Source organism: Sardina pilchardus, chromosome 17 (assembly GCF_963854185.1).
Source record: "Sardina pilchardus chromosome 17, fSarPil1.1, whole genome shotgun sequence".
Taxonomy (NCBI): Eukaryota; Metazoa; Chordata; class Actinopteri; order Clupeiformes; family Clupeidae; genus Sardina; species Sardina pilchardus.
In genome coordinates this window covers 13,816,163-13,841,699 of record NC_085010.1, presented here as the reverse complement: position 1 = coordinate 13,841,699, position 25,537 = coordinate 13,816,163, and the positions used below count along the sequence as shown (strand labels likewise).

Sequence of the window (25,537 nt, the reverse complement as noted above, 5' to 3'; positions counted from 1 at the left end):
ACGTTTAAAAACAAACTAAGCTCAACTTTATGAAGATGGTGCAACTGTTCTCAGTAGTTTACATGTAAGCACAAAAACACTCACTGGATAAAAAACTGAATCAATCTAGAGTATGTTACAGTACATGTATGCTGAAGCAGAATAAACAAATAAGAAGGAAATAAAATTTTGTCTAAAATGAAGTGCACTTCAAAGTCTGTGGGTGCCAAATTGCAGAGGTAGGCTTGGGTGAATCTCTGAAAATAGATTTAATGTTCAGCCACCCTCCAGAGAATATAGGACTTTACACACAACGTGAACAATCACTTTTCAAGCATACTTGCATGCATTTAATATTTCAAAACTTTTTAAGTACATTTAGACAATCAAAACATGCTCCTGGATTTCTGAAAATAATGCCAAATGTTTCAGACTTTAGTTGAAATTCAGCATCTCAGTGGTGAGAGGAGGCAGACAGAGGCAGGAAAATGATGTCACTGGAATGTCAGAACCCTGATCATCCATCTACACCTGATTGGTCCAGGAGGAGCAGCATTTGCATAGAAGGGTACTTTGCACAAATTAAAAGTGTCTGTGTACTCAGAAGGTTTTTAGTGTGACCTGCTGTTGGGTTCTCAGACAGCTTGGTTTAGGTCGTTCTTGATGATGAGGTCCAAAATGAACATGTTGTCAAAAGTAATATTGCTCTGGACACTTATCTACATCCAAGGTAAGATGCACAGCTGTTAATAATATTCATGACTGAAAAGAGCAAGCTTGCATTTTTAAAGACACTCTACAGAGTTATTATTAATGTGTGTGTTTTTGTTCTGTTTTGTCTACAGAATGCAGAGGGCAGTACACACTGACTCAGACTCCAGTATTACCTGCTGTTCTTGGACAAACAGTCTCGCTGAACTGTAAAGTCAGCAGTAATGTGTATAACAACGGAGTCTATGACTTTCTGAACTGGTACCATCAGGTATCTGGAGAGCCTCCTAAACTCCTGATTTACCTTGCTAGCACTGTCCAGTCAGGCACGCCGTCTAGATTCAGTGGCAGTGGATCTGGAAGTGCGTTCACTCTGACCATCAGTGGAGTCCAGACTGAAGATGCAGGATATTACTACTGTCAAAGTCTACATTGGCCTGGCAGTATACCAACGTTCACACAGTGATACAGAGCCGTACTTTACTTTGAAATTCTTGTGTCGTCAACATATTATCGATATTGATCATAACAAAGCAATGTATACCAATGTTTTTAAAAAATGTATAGATGTGGGCATCCTGAGTGAAACACACCAAAAGAAGTCACAAAGTTGAAAAGGAAATGACATCAAAGCATTGGCTGGTGGGACATTCAGAGCACATGATCACTAGAAATCACAAGCACCAGATATGAAAAGGATGCCGTGTTCCTGGCAAAAACATGCAGGGTCCCAACATCACAATCATTCAAATGTGCATGCATATACTGGCATAATAAATGATCATTTGAAAGGGGTGAGGGGTGTTGTTAGGCATGAAACAAGCGGAGTGAGTCCCAGCCGTGGTATGTCAAGAAAATATGCAACACCATCAAACACGATTCAACCAATCATAATCAAGTACCGGAACTCTCCATTTAAAAAAATAAAATAAAATAATAATCCCCTTAATTAAAATTGAAACCTTAATTCTTTCTTATAATTGTGTGTATACCAAAGCAGAATTAAATAAAATCTAAATTAACAATTGCTCCATGTCTGCATACATATTATCTATTTAGTGAGTAATGAGTATTGTTTTAAATGCAGGTGACACAAAGAAGTCTGTGGGTGCGTGCCACCAACATTTGCATGGATCAGCTTGGGTGGTTCCCTAAAAATACTGTATATTCCAAATGTTCAGCCTGTCAGAGATTAAAGAAACCTAAAAACTTCATGTGAACAATCACCTTTCAAAAATACTGACATGAGTTTAACATTTTGAAGTATATTTTATTTTTTCGTTACATAGTCTGAAAAATTATTTTCCTGCAAGTAATTTCAGATTTTAGTTGAAATTCTCTCAATGGTGATAGGAGGCAGGAAAATGAGTGTGAATGGAATGACAGAACACTGATCATCCATCTACACCTGATTGGTCCAGGAGGAGCAGCATTTGCATAGAAGGGTACTTTGCACAAATTAAAATCTTTCGTGTACTCAGAAGGTTTTTAGTGTGATCGGCTCTCAGACAGCTTGGTTCAGGTCATTCTTGATGATGAGGTCCAAAATGAACATGTTGTTTAAAGTGATTTTGCTCTGTTGGCCACTTATCTACATCCAAGGTAAGATGCACAGCTGTTAATAATATTCATGACTGAAAAGAGCAAGCTTGCATTTTTAAAGACACTATAAAGTTATTATGAATGTGTGTGTTTTGTTTTGCTTTTGTCTTCAGAATGCAGAGGGCAGTACACAGTGACTCAGACTCCATCAGTATTACCTGCTGTTCCTGGACAAACAGTCTCCCTGAACTGTAAAGTCAGCAGTAATGTTTATGGCAACGACAGATTACACTGGTACCATCAGGTATCTGGAGAGCCTCCTAAACTCCTGATTTATCTTGTTAGCAATCGCCAGTCAGGTACCCCATCTCGATTCAGTGGCAGTGGATCGGGACGTGCTTTCACTCTGACCATCAGTGGAGTCCAGACTGAAGATGCAGGAGATTACTACTGTCAAAGTCTACATTGGCCTGGCAGTATACCAACGTTCACACAGTGATACAGAGCCGTACAAAAACCTCCCTCTGTTGAGAGTACACATGACTGCACTTCTGCAGCTGAGACTCTCAGCAGATGTGAGGGGATGATCAGTAGTAATACATTTGCCAAGATATTTACAAGGTTAAAATATATTTAACTTAACATATATTAACTCTTGATAATGACAACATAATACACAGAAAAGTGTTTAATGGCATCCTGGAAGCAACTGCATCGGGCTCAGCACATAGGAAGATCGATGCACTAACAACTATAGTGTACAACCTCGCCAAGGAACGTTTTGGCACCATGGAGCAGAAAGGCCAGCATCAACCGCAGCAGCAGCCAAACAGGAGGGAGAGGGAGATTCGTCGCCTGAGAAGTGAGATAAAGGCCCTTAACAAACTATTTAAGACCAGCTCAACATCCGAGAAGGAAGGTATCAAAGACCTAACAAGTAAGTTGCGGGAACAACTGCGCAGGGTCAGGAGAGCAGAAAACCTCCGGAAGCAGCGTCGGAAAAAAGAGAAGAGGAGAGCTCAGTTTGTAAAAGACCCATACAGCTTCACAAAGTCTCTTCTTGGCCAACAAAAATCTGGCTCACTCTCCAGCTCAAAGGCAGAGGTAGAAGAGTTCCTTGTGGAAGCTCACAGCGACCCTAACAGGAGTCAGGGTCTAGGGGCCAACCGCAACATCTCTAGGCCTGAGAAGCCATCAACTGAGTTGAATGCGAAGGAACCCACCTGGCAAGAAGTTCAAGATGTCGTCCGCAAGGCCAAAGCATCGGCTGCCCCTGGCCCAAGTGGTATACCATATAAGGTATACAAGAAATGCCCTAAGCTTCTCAGGAGGCTGTGGAAAACCATGAGGAAGATCTGGGCCAAGGGAGCAATTCCACCAAGCTGGAAATTGGCTGAGGGATGCTTTGTTCCAAAAGAGGAGGGGTCCTCCGCAATCTCCCAGTTTAGAACAATCTCTCTTCTTAGCGTAGAATGTAAGATCTTCTTCTCTGTTCTGGCACGAAGAATTACCTCCTACATGACGCAAAACCACTATATCAACACATCTATCCAGAAAGGTGGCATCCCAGGCTTTTCGGGCTGTCTGGAACACACCTCGATGATCAGCCAACTGATCCAAGAAGCAAAGCAGAAGAAAAGCGACCTAACAGTCGTCTGGCTAGACCTTGCCAATGCTTATGGATCAATTCCACATGATCTCATCCAAGAAGGACTTGACCATTATTACATCCCTGCGGCAATTCGAGGCATGATCACCAACTACCTTGCAGGGTTTCGACTCAGGTTTACATCGGCACTCTTTACCACCAGCTGGCTGGACCTCCAAAAGGGGATTCCAACAGGGTGCACCATCTCCCCCATCTTGTTCATAATGGGAATGAACCTACTGCTATCCGCAGCAGAGGGCATAACCCGGGGCCCTAGATTGGAATCCGGTGTTGTGCAGCCAGTGCTGCGAGCGTTCATGGATGACATCACAATAACAACTGTGACGCACGTCCAAGCAAGATGGGTGCTGGAAACATTGGGCAGCGTCGCCTCCTGGGCAGGGATGCTGTTCAAAGCCAGGAAGTCCAGAAGCGTGGTCATTAAGAAGGGCAGAGTCACCAGCAAGTTCAGCCTTCAAGTCCAGGATGAGGTCATCCCATCCATCGAGGGCAACCCAATAAAATGCCTGGGAAAGTGGTTCAACGCGTCACTGACGGATGGTGCCAGTGTTGCTGAGGCGGTGAAGCAGACCGAGGAATGGCTGAAGAAGATTGACAAGTCTTTACTCCCGGGCAAGTTTAAGACCTGGCTGTATCAACACGGCCTCTTGCCCAGGCTCCTTTGGCTATTCACGGTCTACGAGTTTCCCATGACTACCATCGAGGTCATTGAGAGGAGGACCAACAAGCACCTGCGGAGGTGGCTGGGCATTCCCCCAAGCTTCTCATCAGTGGGCCTTTACATCAGGTCTGGTCAACTGCAACTCCCCTTGTCATCAGTAGTTGAGGAGTTCAAGGTGGCAAAATGCAGAGTTGTCCTAACTCTAAGGGACTCAAACGACGACCTCATCAGACAAGCTGGCATGACAACCAGGTCTGGACGCAAGTGGGCTGCCAACACAGCTGTTGATCAGGCAGTCAGTTCCCTGAAGCTGCGGGATATAGTTGGCAACCAGTGCAACCACCGACAAGGCCTCGGTTCTGCACAATTCCAAACCTGGGGAGGTGCAAACACCAGAACCAGGCGAGGCATGGTGCAGGCGGAAGTGAGGAGTAGGGAGGAGGAGAGGCGAGTAGCCAAAGCGGTGCAGCAAGGTTCCCAGGGGGCCTGGACAAAATGGGATTTGCCCAGGCGCAAAGTCACATGGAGGGATCTGTGGCGCCTGGAGCCCTATCGCATCTCCTTCCTCTTGCGGTCTGTTTATGACACCCTCCCCTCCCCAGTACATCTGCACACATGGGGGCTAAGAGAGGATCCACTTTGTAAGCTGTGCAGCCAGAGGGGGACCTTGGCCCATATACTATCTGGGTGCAAAACATCTTTAACCCAGGGGCGGTATAGGTGGCGCCACGACAAAGTGCTCCTCTCTTTGGCCGACACCATAGAGCGGGAGAGGGTCAAGAAGAGACCAGCCCACACAACCGCACAGAGAGCCATCACCTTTCTTAAGGAAGGAGCTAGGCCCGTGCAGACCACCAAAAGGAAAAGACCCAGCCTTCTTCATGCCGCAAGCTCCTGGGAGATGAGGGTGGACCTTGGGAGGAGGCTGCAGTTTCCTGAGGTGGTGCAAACAACCCTCCGACCTGACATAGTGCTGTGGTCAACCAAGGATCAGAAGATCATCCTGGTCGAACTGACTGTGCCATGGGAGGAGGGTTGCGAGGTGGCCCATGAAAGGAAGGCTGGTAAATACCAACAGCTGGCCCAAGACTGCCGAGACAGAGGCTGGCAGGCGTGGGTCTTCCCTGTGGAGATAGGGTGCAGGGGCTTTCCAGCAAGATCTGCATGGAGTTTCCTTTAGGCCATAGGGATGGATGAGCAGAGTAAGAAGCAAGCAGCTCGCCGGATGGGGGAGGAGGCGGAACGAGCCTCATGCTGGATTTGGAGTAAGAGAGAGGAGGAATGCTGGAAGCCAGGGGCAGGTGGGCAGTGAGCTGGCCACTCACTGCGGGCCCACCAACTGGAGGGTGTTGTGGTTGAGGGCCGAAACACCCAGTGAAGGTTGGACACCACCTGATGACATCTGTCCCTGGCCTAAGGCTATAGCTACCTGCTAAGGTAGCTGAGGAAGGCACCCTTAAGTGTATTTATCAAGTCATCTCTGGGTTACCAGTGGCGTCTAGGAATCAGACTAGATGACAACCGAGAAAGGTCGGTGACGCTGGAGAGACAGCTGACCTCCAGGAAAGACTGGCGCGGGCACACAGGGCTAGCAATCCTGTGGGCAGCACTCGCAAGAGGGCACCACCCAAAGCTACGAATGAACCAAACGAACAATACCCCCAGAGTCTCCCGAGAGGGGGGGCGGAAGAGAGACTCAACGGGACGGACACACCGGTATCGGCCAGGACAAGGAACATGACTACGAGAAAGCTCAAGCAATCCACACTGACTGGAGTGGAGTACACTGTTAGGTGCCATTGCGGGAAGATCTGCAAAAGCACCAGAGGACTCAAGCAACACCAGAGCAGGTCCAAGTGCAGAACATCAGCAACTCAGGAGCAGCGCACAGACCCAGAGTCTGATCAGACGATGGAGAACTACAGCCAGGAAGCACCCCACAGAGCTGAAGATCTCTCCGCACCTGAGCTGCCCCAGCACCAGAGACCAGCCCAGGTGAACCCCCCTCCAACGACCCCAATCCAATTGGCAAGGAGAGAGAGGATTAAATGGCCAAAGATGGCAGACAACAATGCTTGGATGCAGCTGGACGACGACTTTGATGGCATCCTGGAAGCAACTGCATCGGGCTCAGCACATAGGAAGATCGATGCACTAACAACTATAGTGTACAACCTCGCCAAGGAACGTTTTGGCACCATGGAGCAGAAAGGCCAGCATCAACCGCAGCAGCAGCCAAACAGGAGGGAGAGGGAGATTCGTCGCCTGAGAAGTGAGATAAAGGCCCTTAACAAACTATTTAAGACCAGCTCAACATCCGAGAAGGAAGGTATCAAAGACCTAACAAGTAAGTTGCGGGAACAACTGTGCAGGGTCAGGAGAGCAGAAAACCTCCGGAAGCAGCGTCGGAAAAAAGAGAAGAGGAGAGCTCAGTTTGTAAAAGACCCATACAGCTTCACAAAGTCTCTTCTTGGCCAACAAAAATCTGGCTCACTCTCCAGCTCAAAGGCAGAGGTAGAAGAGTTCCTTGTGGAAGCTCACAGCGACCCTAACAGGAGTCAGGGTCTAGGGGCCAACCGCAACATCTCTAGGCCTGAGAAGCCATCAACTGAGTTGAATGCGAAGGAACCCACCTGGCAAGAAGTTCAAGATGTCGTCCGCAAGGCCAAAGCATCGGCTGCCCCTGGCCCAAGTGGTATACCATATAAGGTATACAAGAAATGCCCTAAGCTTCTCAGGAGGCTGTGGAAAACCATGAGGAAGATCTGGGCCAAGGGAGCAATTCCACCAAGCTGGAAATTGGCTGAGGGATGCTTTGTTCCAAAAGAGGAGGGGTCCTCCGCAATCTCCCAGTTTAGAACAATCTCTCTTCTTAGCGTAGAATGTAAGATCTTCTTCTCTGTTCTGGCACGAAGAATTACCTCCTACATGACGCAAAACCACTATATCAACACATCTATCCAGAAAGGTGGCATCCCAGGCTTTTCGGGCTGTCTGGAACACACCTCGATGATCAGCCAACTGATCCAAGAAGCAAAGCAGAAGAAAAGCGACCTAACAGTCGTCTGGCTAGACCTTGCCAATGCTTATGGATCAATTCCACATGATCTCATCCAAGAAGGACTTGACCATTATTACATCCCTGCGGCAATTCGAGGCATGATCACCAACTACCTTGCAGGGTTTCGACTCAGGTTTACATCGGCACTCTTTACCACCAGCTGGCTGGACCTCCAAAAGGGGATTCCAACAGGGTGCACCATCTCCCCCATCTTGTTCATAATGGGAATGAACCTACTGCTATCCGCAGCAGAGGGCATAACCCGGGGCCCTAGATTGGAATCCGGTGTTGTGCAGCCAGTGCTGCGAGCGTTCATGGATGACATCACAATAACAACTGTGACGCACGTCCAAGCAAGATGGGTGCTGGAAACATTGGGCAGCGTCGCCTCCTGGGCAGGGATGCTGTTCAAAGCCAGGAAGTCCAGAAGCGTGGTCATTAAGAAGGGCAGAGTCACCAGCAAGTTCAGCCTTCAAGTCCAGGATGAGGTCATCCCATCCATCGAGGGCAACCCAATAAAATGCCTGGGAAAGTGGTTCAACGCGTCACTGACGGATGGTGCCAGTGTTGCTGAGGCGGTGAAGCAGACCGAGGAATGGCTGAAGAAGATTGACAAGTCTTTACTCCCGGGCAAGTTTAAGACCTGGCTGTATCAACACGGCCTCTTGCCCAGGCTCCTTTGGCTATTCACGGTCTACGAGTTTCCCATGACTACCATCGAGGTCATTGAGAGGAGGACCAACAAGCACCTGCGGAGGTGGCTGGGCATTCCCCCAAGCTTCTCATCAGTGGGCCTTTACATCAGGTCTGGTCAACTGCAACTCCCCTTGTCATCAGTAGTTGAGGAGTTCAAGGTGGCAAAATGCAGAGTTGTCCTAACTCTAAGGGACTCAAACGACGACCTCATCAGACAAGCTGGCATGACAACCAGGTCTGGACGCAAGTGGGCTGCCAACACAGCTGTTGATCAGGCAGTCAGTTCCCTGAAGCTGCGGGATATAGTTGGCAACCAGTGCAACCACCGACAAGGCCTCGGTTCTGCACAATTCCAAACCTGGGGAGGTGCAAACACCAGAACCAGGCGAGGCATGGTGCAGGCGGAAGTGAGGAGTAGGGAGGAGGAGAGGCGAGTAGCCAAAGCGGTGCAGCAAGGTTCCCAGGGGGCCTGGACAAAATGGGATTTGCCCAGGCGCAAAGTCACATGGAGGGATCTGTGGCGCCTGGAGCCCTATCGCATCTCCTTCCTCTTGCGGTCTGTTTATGACACCCTCCCCTCCCCAGTACATCTGCACACATGGGGGCTAAGAGAGGATCCACTTTGTAAGCTGTGCAGCCAGAGGGGGACCTTGGACAACTATAGTGTACAACCTCGCCAAGGAACGTTTTGGCACCATGGAGCAGAAAGGCCAGCATCAACCGCAGCAGCAGCCAAACAGGAGGGAGAGGGAGATTCGTCGCCTGAGAAGTGAGATAAAGGCCCTTAACAAACTATTTAAGACCAGCTCAACATCCGAGAAGGAAGGTATCAAAGACCTAACAAGTAAGTTGCGGGAACAACTGTGCAGGGTCAGGAGAGCAGAAAACCTCCGGAAGCAGCGTCGGAAAAAAGAGAAGAGGAGAGCTCAGTTTGTAAAAGACCCATACAGCTTCACAAAGTCTCTTCTTGGCCAACAAAAATCTGGCTCACTCTCCAGCTCAAAGGCAGAGGTAGAAGAGTTCCTTGTGGAAGCTCACAGCGACCCTAACAGGAGTCAGGGTCTAGGGGCCAACCGCAACATCTCTAGGCCTGAGAAGCCATCAACTGAGTTGAATGCGAAGGAACCCACCTGGCAAGAAGTTCAAGATGTCGTCCGCAAGGCCAAAGCATCGGCTGCCCCTGGCCCAAGTGGTATACCATATAAGGTATACAAGAAATGCCCTAAGCTTCTCAGGAGGCTGTGGAAAACCATGAGGAAGATCTGGGCCAAGGGAGCAATTCCACCAAGCTGGAAATTGGCTGAGGGATGCTTTGTTCCAAAAGAGGAGGGGTCCTCCGCAATCTCCCAGTTTAGAACAATCTCTCTTCTTAGCGTAGAATGTAAGATCTTCTTCTCTGTTCTGGCACGAAGAATTACCTCCTACATGACGCAAAACCACTATATCAACACATCTATCCAGAAAGGTGGCATCCCAGGCTTTTCGGGCTGTCTGGAACACACCTCGATGATCAGCCAACTGATCCAAGAAGCAAAGCAGAAGAAAAGCGACCTAACAGTCGTCTGGCTAGACCTTGCCAATGCTTATGGATCAATTCCACATGATCTCATCCAAGAAGGACTTGACCATTATTACATCCCTGCGGCAATTCGAGGCATGATCACCAACTACCTTGCAGGGTTTCGACTCAGGTTTACATCGGCACTCTTTACCACCAGCTGGCTGGACCTCCAAAAGGGGATTCCAACAGGGTGCACCATCTCCCCCATCTTGTTCATAATGGGAATGAACCTACTGCTATCCGCAGCAGAGGGCATAACCCGGGGCCCTAGATTGGAATCCGGTGTTGTGCAGCCAGTGCTGCGAGCGTTCATGGATGACATCACAATAACAACTGTGACGCACGTCCAAGCAAGATGGGTGCTGGAAACATTGGGCAGCGTCGCCTCCTGGGCAGGGATGCTGTTCAAAGCCAGGAAGTCCAGAAGCATGGTCATTAAGAAGGGCAGAGTCACCAGCAAGTTCAGCCTTCAAGTCCAGGATGAGGTCATCCCATCCATCGAGGGCAACCCAATAAAATGCCTGGGAAAGTGGTTCAACGCGTCACTGACGGATGGTGCCAGTGTTGCTGAGGCGGTGAAGCAGACCGAGGAATGGCTGAAGAAGATTGACAAGTCTTTACTCCCGGGCAAGTTTAAGACCTGGCTGTATCAACACGGCCTCTTGCCCAGGCTCCTTTGGCTATTCACGGTCTACGAGTTTCCCATGACTACCATCGAGGTCATTGAGAGGAGGACCAACAAGCACCTGCGGAGGTGGCTGGGCATTCCCCCAAGCTTCTCATCAGTGGGCCTTTACATCAGGTCTGGTCAACTGCAACTCCCCTTGTCATCAGTAGTTGAGGAGTTCAAGGTGGCAAAATGCAGAGTTGTCCTAACTCTAAGGGACTCAAACGACGACCTCATCAGACAAGCTGGCATGACAACCAGGTCTGGACGCAAGTGGGCTGCCAACACAGCTGTTGATCAGGCAGTCAGTTCCCTGAAGCTGCGGGATATAGTTGGCAACCAGTGCAACCACCGACAAGGCCTCGGTTCTGCACAATTCCAAACCTGGGGAGGTGCAAACACCAGAACCAGGCGAGGCATGGTGCAGGCGGAAGTGAGGAGTAGGGAGGAGGAGAGGCGAGTAGCCAAAGCGGTGCAGCAAGGTTCCCAGGGGGCCTGGACAAAATGGGATTTGCCCAGGCGCAAAGTCACATGGAGGGATCTGTGGCGCCTGGAGCCCTATCGCATCTCCTTCCTCTTGCGGTCTGTTTATGACACCCTCCCCTCCCCAGTACATCTGCACACATGGGGGCTAAGAGAGGATCCACTTTGTAAGCTGTGCAGCCAGAGGGGGACCTTGGCCCATATACTATCTGGGTGCAAAACATCTTTAACCCAGGGGCGGTATAGGTGGCGCCACGACAAAGTGCTCCTCTCTTTGGCCGACACCATAGAGCGGGAGAGGGTCAAGAAGAGACCAGCCCACACAACCGCACAGAGAGCCATCACCTTTCTTAAGGAAGGAGCTAGGCCCGTGCAGACCACCAAAAGGAAAAGACCCAGCCTTCTTCATGCCGCAAGCTCCTGGGAGATGAGGGTGGACCTTGGGAGGAGGCTGCAGTTTCCTGAGGTGGTGCAAACAACCCTCCGACCTGACATAGTGCTGTGGTCAACCAAGGATCAGAAGATCATCCTGGTCGAACTGACAGTGCCATGGGAGGAGGGTTGCGAGGTGGCCCATGAAAGGAAGGCTGGTAAATACCAACAGCTGGCCCAAGACTGCCGAGACAGAGGCTGGCAGGCGTGGGTCTTCCCTGTGGAGATAGGGTGCAGGGGCTTTCCAGCAAGATCTGCATGGAGTTTCCTTTCAGCCATAGGGATGGATGAGCAGAGTAAGAAGCAAGCAGCTCGCCGGATGGGGGAGGAGGCGGAACGAGCCTCATGCTGGATTTGGAGTAAGAGAGAGGAGGAATGCTGGAAGCCAGGGGCAGGTGGGCAGTGAGCTGGCCACTCACTGCGGGCCCACCAACTGGAGGGTGTTGTGGTTGAGGGCCGAAACACCCAGTGAAGGTTGGACACCACCTGATGACATCTGTCCCTGGCCTAAGGCTATAGCTACCTGCTAAGGTAGCTGAGGAAGGCACCCTTAAGTGTATTTATCAAGTTAAAAATGCATAATGTTTGCCATGTTTTGAGCCTTCACCTCCACTGATTACCACTTGATTTATAATGACAGAAAAATACAAACAAATGTTTTGGAGATATTACTGCAGGAGGAGACATAGGGGAACAGACTTCACTCAGAGGCTGGACAAATAGTAATGCAAGTGCTAGGAGATCATGATTCCAACACCTGGGTTGAAGTGTGCATTCCCTTCAATTTTATCCATGTAGTTTGGTAGGCCTACTGTGTCACAAATTCATTTCATGAAATCAAAACCAGTTCATCTTGACTAGATCATGTAATTCGAGTACATGTCCATATGAAACTAAAGAGAAACGTGTAGAGAAACAACATTAAGAAAAATATAGCATTTTCACTATAATTTGCGTAGACAAAGAAACAAACATTGTTATAGAAATGGCTTTAACATGTAGTGATGTGCAAGACTAATTTAGATTATATGTTTTGAGATCCAAATACCCCCCCCCCCCCCCCCCTCAAACAAGTCTGAAAAAAGATGATGTGAACATTATTAGCATTATTAACAGCATTAGTGACGTTTTCGATGTGGGTCTGATCCGTTAGCTGTTGCTGGTGAGTATTTGCATGAGGACACTTTGCATTGGCAGCACAGCCTACATGCATCAGTGCTCAGGATGATATTTAAAGATCCTCAACCACCTGAACATCTTGTGAATGAGAACAGTTGTGGTATTTTGTAGCAATGACCTTCATCACCTTAATCCTGACAATGCTCCTCTGTCTACATGGTACGTATCAAATCTTAATATGTTTAAATAACTATTTCTATGAAAGCAGTTTTTGATATTTAATTTGGATGAGAAAACGATTTAATCTAAGCAGGTGTGTGTCATAAGATCAGAACCAAGTTTGAATTTACTCCACAGGATCCAGAGGTCAGTACACAGTGACTCAGACTCCATCAGTATTAGCTGCTGTTCCTGGACAAACAGTCTCCCTGAACTGTAAAGTCAGCAGTAATGTTTATAGCAACAGCTATCTGCACTGGTACCATCAGGTATCTGGAGAGCCTCCTAAACTCCTGATTTACATTACTAGCAATCGCCAGTCAGGCACTCCATCTCGATTCAGTGGCAGTGGATCTGGAAGTGCTTTCACTCTGACCATCAGTGGAGTCCAGACTGAAGATGCAGGAGATTACTACTGTCAGAGTGTCCACAGTGGTCCTGTGTTCACACAGTGATACAGAGTCGTACAAAAACCTCCCTCGGTGAGATACACATGACTGCACTGCTGCAACAGAGACTTTCAGCAGGTGTGTGTGTGTGTGTGTGTGGGGGGGGGGGGGGGGGGGGTGCAGTAGAGTTGTAGGCTATATTTGCCACTTGTCATTACCAAGATATTTACAAGGTTAATTCAATAAATGGTTTATATTTTTCAAATGCATTTTTGTACATAAAGATTTTACTTTACTTTGAGCTTCGGTAACACTTCATAATAACTACACACAATTCATCATCTATTAAGCATTTGTTAACTATTAGTTAATGGTTTGTTCATCATTAGTAATTAATTGTTCATGCATAATTTATCATCACTTAAGCATTTGTTCACAAAGTTATGATTGGTTTGTTCATAGTGAATTCTCCTATTTCTAAAATTTGTATAAATTGTTGCTAATACTTCATATAACATGCAATAACATTTTGTTAATGAAATACTATTAATTATTTAACAGTTGTTACATATGCACTAATGATTAGTAAGGATGTGAATACATGTTTTATAAACCACTTCCTAATACTATAATTCATGATTAACTCAGGAGTTGCAAGTGGTTAGTTAATGATTTTTGTGAGCTCATCTAAAGTGAGGACTTTTTATGCCTTGCTACACATTTGCAAATAAGTTGTAAATACTACATTCAAATTCATTCATTAAGCTGACAATTTTAGCCAGAGCGACATACACATATCAATTAAATTAAACACAACTGCAGAAGGTGGGATGTGAACCCCCAACTGAACAGGCATCAGATTACTAGCCCTGCTCCTTAACCACTACACTACCTCTGCTATTATGCTAAAAATAGATGGAATCTAATTTTATTTGTTTTCAGAGGACTACTTTCCTGTTATGCGTATGACTACATTTGATGTAGCACTAAGCAGCGCATTGATAGAATAGTTAGAGAGTTAAAGCATACAAGCAAATAATTGACTGACGTATACTGAAGTGAAGTTAACCAAGTAAAAACATTGTCACTTTACTCTGGTGTTTATTGATTGTTTGTTGTGAAGTGAAGAACATAACATCCGCTCAGTTAAAAACACATACAACTATGCAAGAGTGTCTTCTACTATACACTGTTAAGCATGTTATTAAATGCTGTGTTCTTAATTTTGAAGCATAATTCCTAAATAAACTCTCATCTGTAAATCCTATACACAATTATAAATGTTTGTTCATAGCAAACACGTGCATCTGTTTTATAATTTTTAATGTATAGCCACAATATCCATGGGCAGGGGTAGTGTAGTGGTTAAGGCATTGGGATAGCATGCTGTAAGCCTAAGAATTGGGGGTTCAAACCCTGGGTGCCATGCACCATTATGGCTTTGCTCTTTAATTTCATTGATAGTGTAAGTCTCTTTGGATGAAAGTGTCTGCTAAATGAATAAATGCAACTGTAACCTTTATAACTCATTTGTAAATATGTAGCAAGGCATATACAGTCCTCACTTTAGATGAGCTCACAAAAATCATTAACTAACCACTTGTAACTCTTGAGTAAATCATGAATTACAGTATGAGAATTAACATGGGAGTAATACTTAACAAATGATGATCAAAGCATTTACTAATAGTTTGTAACTGGTTCATAATAGGGAGATGATTTCATTTATAAATGGTTGTTTCATTATTTATAAGGTATAAACCATGTATTTACAAACATTTGTTTTATTTACTATGAACAAACCAATCATAACTTTGTGAACAAATGCTTAAGTGATGATAAATTATGCATGAACAATTAATTACTAATGATGAACAAACCATTAACTAATAGTTAACAAATGCTTAATAAATGATGAATTGTGTGTAGTTATTATAAAGTGTTACCTGAAATTCTTGTGTCTTCACATACTGTATATTACTGATATTGATAGTGACAAAGCAATATACACCAATAATTTTACAAATGTGTACACATTTTTACAAATGTTTTGCCAAGTCTTCAGTTTGAAACTGGACCGGGATTCAGAGACATTCCTTTGACTATCAGTGAGTTTTAGATGAAATATAAAATATGACTGCATGAGGGGACACAGTGGCACACATGTTGTACAAACAGATGCAGCACCAACACCTCCCTGACTCAGAGTACACATGACTGCTGTTACATGGGCCTTTTAGGAGAGTGTCCTAGTGTAGATGGAGAGGACCAACTAAATATTTAATAGAAAAAAACTACCATTTAATATTTTTTTTCCAACCCAGGTGTAAGCTACATCATCATCATCAATAAATAGCAGTAAGCAATACATCACTATTGAAAGAGCATCATCAAAACAACCAATTAAAAATGAGAAAAAGCCTATTAACAATAATTGCGAAGTACATGGCTCAGATTTTATGAACTAGAATAGAATGCTAAAAAAGTAGGCTATACTTTCTGACTTTTGCCTTGAATAGGCTATAATAAGGTTATTAACTAGAAAGGACAGTGCAGGGATACCCCACCACCAACAACCAACAAATGAAGTCTTGACTGTTCTCTCAGTGCTGCTTAGGGAAGGCCCGAGATAACACGCTGAGGATTGAGTGGTTGAAGGGGTGATAGAACTGAGTCATAGCGCTCAGATAGGAGAGTGCTGATTCAGTGGATTCTAGGCAAGAGTAAGGAAATACAATTTTGTCATTTAATTCCTTGTGATATACAGCAATGAATGCGATTAGACATGCCATTTTATTCAACACTTGAACACACCATCACACACCAATGTAGCCAACTCCCTTTCTTGCTATTATGATGTCATAATCATCCAGCACTGTGTGATGCAGAACCTTGATCCCTTCACCACAACAAACACTGAGTAGGATACAGTAGAGCACATCTATTATTCACAAAGACCTTTTGAAAACTACAACATCAGTGATATTTGGTAAGTTATATTTATAGTTATACTATTTTATGGGTTATTTGTCTTTTGGTATCGCTGGTGAATGTGGTCTGGTCTGTTGAGACTTTGTAACTTAATTTAAGACCCTGCCTTCTTCAACAAAAGTGATTAACTTTAGGCATGGCCTTTGCTGTTTTCTCTTAAATGGCCGATTATTAGAGAGGGCATTGGGCCCTTAGTTGAATGATGGACTGTGCAAAGTCTTAAATCTAACTAATGCTAATTTAATAACAAGGAAAAAATCAATTGGCTAATTTAACACCATTAAGACCTAAGACCAAACACTGATGAGCCAGTGCAATGCTCCCAATTACCATTTAATTGTTAGAGCTGATGGAGGACAATTTTGCTTTGTGAGAGTCATTGGCCTTTGTGCCTTAAATCAGGGCCAAGCGTGTTATGTCCATGTCATAATATACTGTACCAGATCATCTCACAAAAAAAAAAACAGTAAATAAAGTTCCATCTTGTTAAGAATTGATGTTAAACTCAACTGAAAGATATGTCCCACTCAAATGAAGAACTTTACAGCTTTTATGGATCAGAAAGCCTGAAATGTTTCTAGGACACATCAAACTGACATTGATGACCCTTGTGTCATGCTCTGAAAGTTGAACCAAGTTCTATGTTCAGTTCCTGCAGTGCAATGTTGGGTGTGCCAACCGTTCTGCTGCTGAACTAGCAAGCAAATCTGCTGCTTGCATGTGGTCTGGGTGATGCCTGCCCTTTACAGACATAGGGAGCAGGGAAGCAGTTTCTCATGTCTTGTTAGAACCCTATGACACAGGTTACCATGGTGTCATTATGATGTCACAAGGCACCAATATATTGTGTCAGAAGCTTGCTTTTAAAACTACTTTATAAGCTCATTTTAACCTGTAACTGTGACATGAGATAACAGAAATGTATTGCTGATTGTATTTGATTTAAAGTCACAACAGACAACAGCAATAGCCAATCTGGTAAGTTTAACATAATTTGGACGATGCACTGAGAATTTAGTTTAACGTAGAAACACACAAATTACTTTTGCTTGTTTCTTTGTTTGATGAATTCACATAGGCTAATACATAAATACAAGTGCCTGCCTATTTCAATTCAACCTCCCTCTCTTTCTTTCTCCCACTGAATATTTCTGGAACTACCTGTAACTATTTTCACTTCTTCTCCTCAGATCTTAAGATGACTCGCACACGAGTCCATCCAGAGCCCGTAAGTCATGTCTATGGCCTTGATGATTCCCTCTGAATATTCTAGAACAAGGCTACTGTTGTTGCTAATTACATGGAAATTCATGCAGCCTGACATATTTTTTCTTTTCCAGTTAACACGTATTGACAGCACTGTCACATATAAATCTGATTTTCATTTATGTCTATCTGAAACAGATCAGAACAGATGACGACAGTGCATCCACATCTTCCTCTGGTTCCATTCTTGAGCCAGTATGGGAGCTGTGCCCTACAACGGCACCTCAACCTCGTCCCGCTCCCCCTACGCAGTCCAGGTTGGCTTTTGCCGCGGAGGCTCCTGGCACCAATGCACAACATGTGCCATGTGGATGCCAAGCAGGAGTTCCGCTCCAGCTACACCTTGGGCAGATATTCCCTGGACCGTCATCAGCCCACTGCTCAAACCCATGCCCGGTGATCATCCCGTTCCCTGTTGTGCCATGTCATCACACGGCATCCAGCGCTGCCCATCCCTCACTGCTCTCCACTGGGCCTCAGACGTCTCCCCGTCCCACTCCAACTGCGTCTGCTCCTGGGGTGAAGGAGAGGGACGAGGAGAAGGCCGATGCTGCTGCTCGCCTGTTACAAGGCTCAGAGCGCAAGTCACACAGCTGTGAAGAAAACAGAAAGATGAAGAACAAAGGAAAAGATGTCGCCGCTCAACCTCTGTCCAGTGGTTCAAAGCGCACATCAAAGGCTCCTCTTCATATTGAAACAGCTACCACCCCGATTTGTGCGGCCACTCTTAAACCTGCGGCCAGAAGGACTAGAACACAGTCACCACCAGTCAGAGTGAGTTCAAGTTGATGAGTTTTGATTTTGTTCTTTAGCATGTCAACTTTGGCTGGACTGCTCACTCAGTTTAAATTCATTTGTAAAGCAATAACAAGATACCAAGGGTAAGCTATATTTAAAAAATAGATGCATGGACAACGTATTAATCAAGATGTTTTGACTTCTTCCTGACGAGCAAAAAATATAAACTTTCACTATATATATATACAGTATATATACTGTATATATATATATATATATATATATATATATATATATATATATATATATATATACCATAATCATGAAGAGTTATAAATTGAGACACAATCATGTTTTTAAACGTTTTGTTTGTTTTTCAGGCAGTGATTGCCGAGAGTGAAGGGGAGGAGAGTGACAGTGAGGACAGCAGCTGTGATGATGAGGAAGACATAGCCATGGACAAACTACCTCCACCAGACGCCAGCAGTCTCACTGCTCCCAAACCATCCCACATCACTGGGAACATGGACGACCAGCGCCTCACGTATCTAAAGAATTTAGTACTGGCCACTGAGAGGAAAGTGGAGTTGGTGAGAGAGCAGAAGAAAAATAGAAAGGCGATGTACAAGAAACACAAAGAGCACCTGGGAGTGAAGTGGAGAATCTTCAGAGAAAGAAAGAAGTTCCTAAAGCCAGACCTGAAAAGATGGATAAAGGAAGAGCTGAGAAGGCAAAACGAGGCCATGTACAAGGACTGGAAGAGGCTCAAACGAAAGCTGAGACAAGAGAAAGCTGACCTGAGAGAATGCTTGTACAAGTACAAAAAGGACCTCAAAGAGGAAGAAAAGAGAGAGGAACAGAGGCAGAGGGCTCTCGAGAAAAAACGTCGGGAAAAAGCAAAGGAAGAAAAAGTCCAGCAGAAGAAGTTACAAAGGGAAGAGGAGAAAAAACGTAATGAGAGGCTTGCGCAGGAGAAAGAAGAGAAAAAGGCAGCGATGGCGAGAGCACGTATGGAAGAGAAAAGGAAGGAACAACTGCAGAAGGAGGAAGAGAAGAAGTTAAAGAAACAGCGTGAAGTTGAAGAGAGCATGGCCAAAAAGAACAGGAGAACAACTGACAGAATGAGCAGATATGACAGAATGTGCTCCTGGATAAGAAGCCATAATCCGCTGTGACTGTCTTCGCCCTAGAAGGCAGACGCAGGGATGACGCTGCAAATAAGAGAAGATCTGTACTGGCAGCAGTGGGAAAAGGAAACGGGGGGCTCTTTGGAAAGGAAATAGAGGAAGGAGAAGAAGTCGCAAAAAAGCTGAGCAGCTGCCACAAAAAAAAAAAAAAAAACAATAATAGTAAAAAACCTGCTCTCCTGCTAAGTGGTGTGAAAAAGAAGCGAAGAGGAGCATCACAAGGGCGTTTCCAGGGGGAGGAGAGAGGGCATCTTCACAGTAATGGCTGCCATTCAACAGACAACAACTGCTGTCATCACCGCGCCTTCAATGTGGTTTGTATGAGAAGTGTTGGTACACTGTCACCAAGGTAAGCTAGATGCAGGAGGGCCTATACTACTTTTATGTGTCATCAGAACCAGCCATCTGAACAGGGAATATAACATTTTATATCACCTTGAACAATCAACATCATTACCGACAAGACCAGAATCATTCACATTGCCAGACTGTGACCAACATGGCTATGCTAATCATTGGATTGGCTTCTGTCTGAAAAACAAAACACTACACAAAGTAGACTAACTTTTAAAGGTAATTTGCATTCTCTCCGTGTAGGTTCACTCGGCATGTGTCCCGACCACACAAACATGAGTATCATACAACATGGCCGCCAGGGAGAGACTGCTGTGGAGCCAGATCTCTCATCCCCAGCGGGAACTCTCTACACTAAAAGGTAGCAAGTGTCAAGATGAAGTGAATGTGACTGAGTGTTTATCGTACACACGACATTACTGGTGCTGTGGATCTAGTCATGAATCAGACTCTTCCTGTTTCAGCTCTTCTCGAGCATCGCTTCATCCATCTGCTGTCCCAGCACCAGCCCAAGGAGGATGGGTTCTCCCAAAAGCCCGGGTCCTCCTGAGGTTTCTTCCAGCTTCCAGCTGGGAGTTTTTCCTTGCCACCGTCGCCTACGGCTTGCTTTTGGGGGCATGAGGACACAGCGTTCATTTCTATATTTATAGAACGTAATTGTAATAAAAGAAAACATTTGAACATCTTTTTTCCAGATTTGTCTTAATGAGGTTAAAATAGTTGCAATTTTATGTGCTAATAGCCAAATACATATTTAGAACTAGAAAAGCACTCAAGAGAGCACCGACCTCCACCCAGCGAAAACATAACCACCTCCTAGATCCAGACAGATCACTCCCAATCAGGGCTGTACACTGCGAGCAGCTCGTCGTAAATGCGAGTAAATAATAATTAATAATAATAACCAATAATAGTTTCTTCCTTGAGTCATTTAGATAGATAGATAGATAGATAGATAGATACTTTAGATATTTCAGACCTTCCCTGAAAATTGTGTTGAAATCCATCCATAACTGTTTGAGTTATCTTGCGAACAAACAGACAAACAAACAAACCCCTATGGAAACATAACCTCCATGGCGGAGGGAATTATATTTAATCCCCTGGATCTGGAATTGGGTACCCTGTGACTGAGACTACAAGTGTGTGGTTGTGGGTGTTCACACATGAGTGCACTGCTACAGCTGATACCGGCAGGGGAGGAAGACATATTCGGTTGAGTATTCACATTTCAAAATATTAATCTTCCACACATTTCACTATACTTACAGTACCTATTATACTATTATAGGGTATATTATATGGGGTGGTGGTAGTGAAGTGGTTAAAGAGCTGGGCTAGCGTACAGTAGCCTGAAAGTTGTAGGTTCAATTCCCAGCTTGTGTTAAGTGAAGTTGAAGTGTTCCTAGATCAGGGATAAGAGTTGACACCAAAAGACTGAGGATTTTGGTGTACTTAAACAATGAGAGTAAATAATAATTTCCTTGTCAGTAATGGCATTAATCATAACATGGTCGAATGAGCCTAATGTCTGTCTCCATGGCGCTGATGTGATCACACAGTGATAACTGCATTGTACAAAAACCTCCCATCTGCCAGATCACACATAAACGCACCGGCACATATGGAGATTTCTGCAGATACTGTGTAGTGTATCAGTCAGTTTATTGCTCACATAAAAACAGGGCGAGATAGTGGATCACGGCACCCATCTAGCCTCACAACTGTTACAGAATTTAAGTAATGTATTATTACCGTTGTAAAATGTTTAGTGCTGCCGCGATTAATCGACGTAATCGAACTAATCGATTATGAAAATTAGTCGATGGCAATTTTTTTAGTCGACTAATCGTTTTGCTATTGACCCCCTATTTATTGTTGGTCTCCCGTCTCTAACGGCTGTAATGTTATTAAGTCTGTTATTAACCCTACAAAAGTAGGATGATATTGATATGAGCATATCTATATCTATGGCTATATGTCATGTTTTGGACCTTCAGTTGAGTTAAAAATAAAATGGACAGAACAAAATAACGAAAACTTTTTTTTTTCTTTTTAAATAGTCGTTTAGATTAGTCGACTAATCGAAAAATTAGTCGAAAGATTAATCGTTAGAAAATTAGTCGTTAGTGGCAGCACTAAAAATGTTAACATGAATTATATCAAATTCAGAGAGATGCTTGAGAAAGAATGAGCAGAATACCTATACTGCAGAGAGCAGGTATGCATTGAGAATGCATTAGTAAGGGAGGCCAATTGATAGCAATAATCAAAGGGTACTGCAATTTGCTGCAAGTCAAATATTTTAATATACAAGGAAAGAAATTGTCTTTGACAGAGTGAGGCCTTTTGAAACCAGGACCACAAGTCCGAGAGGACATCAGGTCACCATTCAGGTCACCTCTCAAAGGGTGTTCCTGCTGTTCTCCTTGCGGGCCTTGTCCGTCGCGGGAGCTTTTCTGCGCCTCGCCACCTCGCCCGTGTGGCTCCTCTGATGCGCCTTCAGGAGGCTGGACGTCCTGAACGCCGCCGCGCAGCGCTGGCACCCGTAGGGCTTCTCGCCCGTGTGGCAGCGCTCGTGCTCGCGGAGGTTGGACGAGTGCTTGAACGCCTTCCCGCACACCTGGCAGGGGTACGGCCTCTCGCCCGTGTGCAGGCGCGCGTGGCGCTTGAGGTTCTCCCGGTAGGCGAAGGTCCGTCCGCACTCGCCGCAGCGGTGCGGCCGCTCGCCGGTGTGCGTGCGCGCGTGGAGCCCGAGCGCGTACTTGTCCGAGAGGACCTTGCCGCACACGGGGCAGGACGCGGGCTCCGGCGGCCGCTCGTGGCCCAGCAGGTGGCGCTTGAGGTCGGGCGCGTAGACGAAGCGCCGGCCGCACACGCTGCACAGGAACTTGCGCTCGCCCTCGTGGTACCCGCGGTGGCGGCGGAGCATGGAGGCCGCGATGAAGCTCCGCCCGCACTGCTGGCACTGGTATGGGCGCGGCGTCACGTGGTAGCGCTCGTGCATGCGCAGCTTGAAGGCGGTGGCGAACGTCTTGGGGCAGTGCGAGCAGGAGAAGAGGTGCTGGTCCACGTGACCCTCCTGGTGGATCTTCCGGTAGCCTGGCTGCGTGAAGCCCTTGCCGCACACGGCGCACTTGAAGGGTTTCTCGCCGGCGTGCGTGCGCCGGTGCCTCGCCAGGTAGCCGAGGCAGGAGAAGTGCCGCCCGCACTCCGGGCACTCGAAGGGACGCACGTCGGCGTGACTGCGCTCGTGCGTCTCCAGCCTGGATTTCGTTGGGAAGACTTTTCCGCACTCGGAGCACACGTGCGGCTCCGGAACCTTCTTAGGGCGCCGGGTGACATTCACCTCTTTCTTGTCTCTCTTCAGCACTAAGCGCGCGTGCTGTTTTGGAACTACTTTTGTGCGCTGGGCGGCACCGTCCTTGTGCACAGCTTTCTTATCGCTCTTGGCCCGTGAAGTGGCCCCGACTTCCTTGTTGCACCTTGCGCGAGTGAGCTTAACCTTCTTCACAACGGAGCCAGGAGGCAGAGGAGGCAGAGCCGGAAGAGAGACGCCCTTGCCCATTATTTGGGAGACCCAGTCCACAATGTTCACGGCGCTCGCCTTCTTGCGAACGGTTTTAGCGGAGCGACCTCGCGCTACGCGAGTGGAGGAGCAGACAGCGGCGGAAGCAGGAAGCATGACAGGATTTTTGCATTGCAAATCAGTGTCGTTATCTACAGCATCTCTCTGCAAGACTTGGTCATGATCAGACACTTGTTCTCCGACCCTCGTGCAATCTTTCAGAGGACCCAAGGAGAGGTCTTCCCGCTGCACTCTGCCTGCTTCTTCACATGGGCTGTCAGGACTAAACGTCTCCACGGCCCACCTGCCCTCATCCATTGAAGCCATCTCTCCATTTGTAACAGCAGCCAGTCCCACGGAACACTGGATTTGTGCAATGGCTGGATTACTGTGTGTGTCACTGTCACTGTCACCGTCATTGTTGTCATCATTGTCATCGTTATAATGGTCATGACTATCTTCAGCCAAAGGAGGGGTTGATATGGCGGCTGCAGCTTCCAAATCCTCTGTGTGAGAGCTCGTGGTATGACAATGGACAGACGGTGTGTCTTGTTCTTGGTCAAGGAAGGCTGTTTCCTTGGGAATTGGTGGTTTTGATGGAGGGCCGTCTAAAGAATCTTTAAAAAAAAAATACATATAAAGGTAAAAGTTTAAACCTGTTCCTTACTATGAACATCATGACTTTCAAAGTTTGTTTGTTTGTTTGTTTATTTGTTTGTTTGTGTGTGTAGATCGAGGTCATCAGACACAGACTTACCATGCATACTAGTGCTAGGTTTGAACTGGTTATTACACCGAAGCAGATTCCTCAAATCTTCTGAATTATCAAGAGGCTGCAGGCAGATGTCCACAGCATGGGGGGCAGCACCGAGCCAAGATGCGGTCTGTCCATGAGGTGAAAAGGGAAATCAATCAGATATAAATGATCCAGCCATACTATTTTATGATGGAATACGAGAAATTGAAGGGGAGTTTTTAGTTATATTCTGCAAATACCAACCTGCTCTAAATCAGGTGTTTGACAGAGTCCATCTACTTCGGTCAGGATATCCCATATAAGGTTTTGCCATTCAGCATCATATGGCCCAGGTTCCCCTGAACATGCATGCTAAAGAAGGAGAAGGAAAGGGGCAAAATAGAACATAAAGTAAAAAACAAATCAATTTAAACCAACAAACAACACAACAACAACAACAACAACAAACCTCATACCCATCAGAAATTTAGGGGAACAGCGAGACATTCACTGTGTAATGGATTCGTATGTCTCAGTGTAGGATATGAATCGAAACAGAACAAATTCACCATTCACAAAGATGATTACGCTTTGCTTGGAGCGGAGGTCTATGAGTGTACACTGTGTTCACATGTTGAATTTACATTAGCAGATGTTCGTCAACTTGCACGTCGACCCGACGACCCCCATAACTCTTACCTTGGTCTTAAGTCGCAGAATGAGCTCAGCGCTCCGATGGCAACTCAACAGACTTGGCACTGCTTCTGCAACAAGGGTCACAAACTCCTCCAGCTTACTGTAGTGGGAAACTTTGCGGTATTTCGCTACGTGCCACATACACGCTGACAGCAGACGAAAGGGGGGCACCAAAAGACGCAGGGATGGCAAAGGAAGAGGAAAGGTCCTGTCTGTAAGATGGTTAGCAGATGATTACTGATATTAATACACACTGTTCATTTGTTATGACAATTTAAGTGAGCCAGTGTACCCTAGGCTATAGGCCTAAGCACAGATGTAATGGGAAGCTCTTGATGGGCTCATATTCAATCAACAACCAAACTTCAGCGAGAATAAGTTAAGATAAATAAACTAGTTGCTATGTATGGAGCCTTGCATGTAAAAGTCAGGTGTAACGTTATCTACCAGCAAGATAATTAGCCCCCACATACCATTGCGACTCTCGAACAGCTCCATGGTGGTAGGCTATTTCATCCAGACAGGACACTTTAAATCGAGCTCGTTGTAGCTATTTTCTAATGATGTTTACATGTCTTTGCTTTGCATCCAACACATTTCTTGTTCTCCGCGAGAGGCACACTAAATATTCAGCGATTTCTCCGAATTACTGCCATCTAGAGTTCCGGAAGACAGCACTATAATCAAAGATTTCTTAAGTTACTTTAAAAACCGTCTTTGATTATAACAATAATCACCTTCAGACGATGACAACAAGCGTGGGTTCACGCTATCTTTTCTACAAACTATACAAACATATATTACACGAAGAA

The 25,537-nt window shown here is 45.8% G+C and overlaps 2 protein-coding genes and 2 gene segments (V, D, J or C); 3 read left to right on the top strand and 1 right to left on the bottom strand.

Annotated features, from left to right (window-relative positions):
- Positions 1–25,537, top strand: part of LOC134061807 (Ig kappa chain V-III region MOPC 63-like) — a 98,828-nt gene that overhangs the window by 60,679 nt on the left and 12,612 nt on the right.
- Positions 1–25,537, top strand: part of LOC134061808 (Ig kappa chain V-III region MOPC 63-like) — a 74,118-nt gene that overhangs the window by 39,883 nt on the left and 8,698 nt on the right.
- Positions 13,153–20,406, top strand: LOC134061805 (inner centromere protein-like). The gene is made up of 5 exons (XM_062517606.1): positions 13,153–13,327; positions 17,371–17,408; positions 17,585–18,220; positions 18,565–20,086; positions 20,190–20,406. Exons 1-4 carry the CDS (start codon positions 13,294–13,296, stop codon positions 19,357–19,359), a joined length of 1,503 nt encoding a protein of 500 aa, XP_062373590.1. The 5' UTR covers positions 13,153–13,293; the 3' UTR covers positions 19,360–20,086; positions 20,190–20,406.
- Positions 22,021–25,336, bottom strand: LOC134061803 (zinc finger protein 324A-like). The gene is made up of 5 exons (XM_062517604.1): positions 25,199–25,336; positions 24,729–24,937; positions 24,294–24,401; positions 24,051–24,177; positions 22,021–23,910 (listed from the first exon to the last, which is right to left on the bottom strand). The coding sequence occupies exons 1-5, from the start codon at positions 25,221–25,223 to the stop codon at positions 22,130–22,132; spliced, it is 2,250 nt and encodes a 749-aa protein (XP_062373588.1). The 5' UTR covers positions 25,224–25,336; the 3' UTR covers positions 22,021–22,129.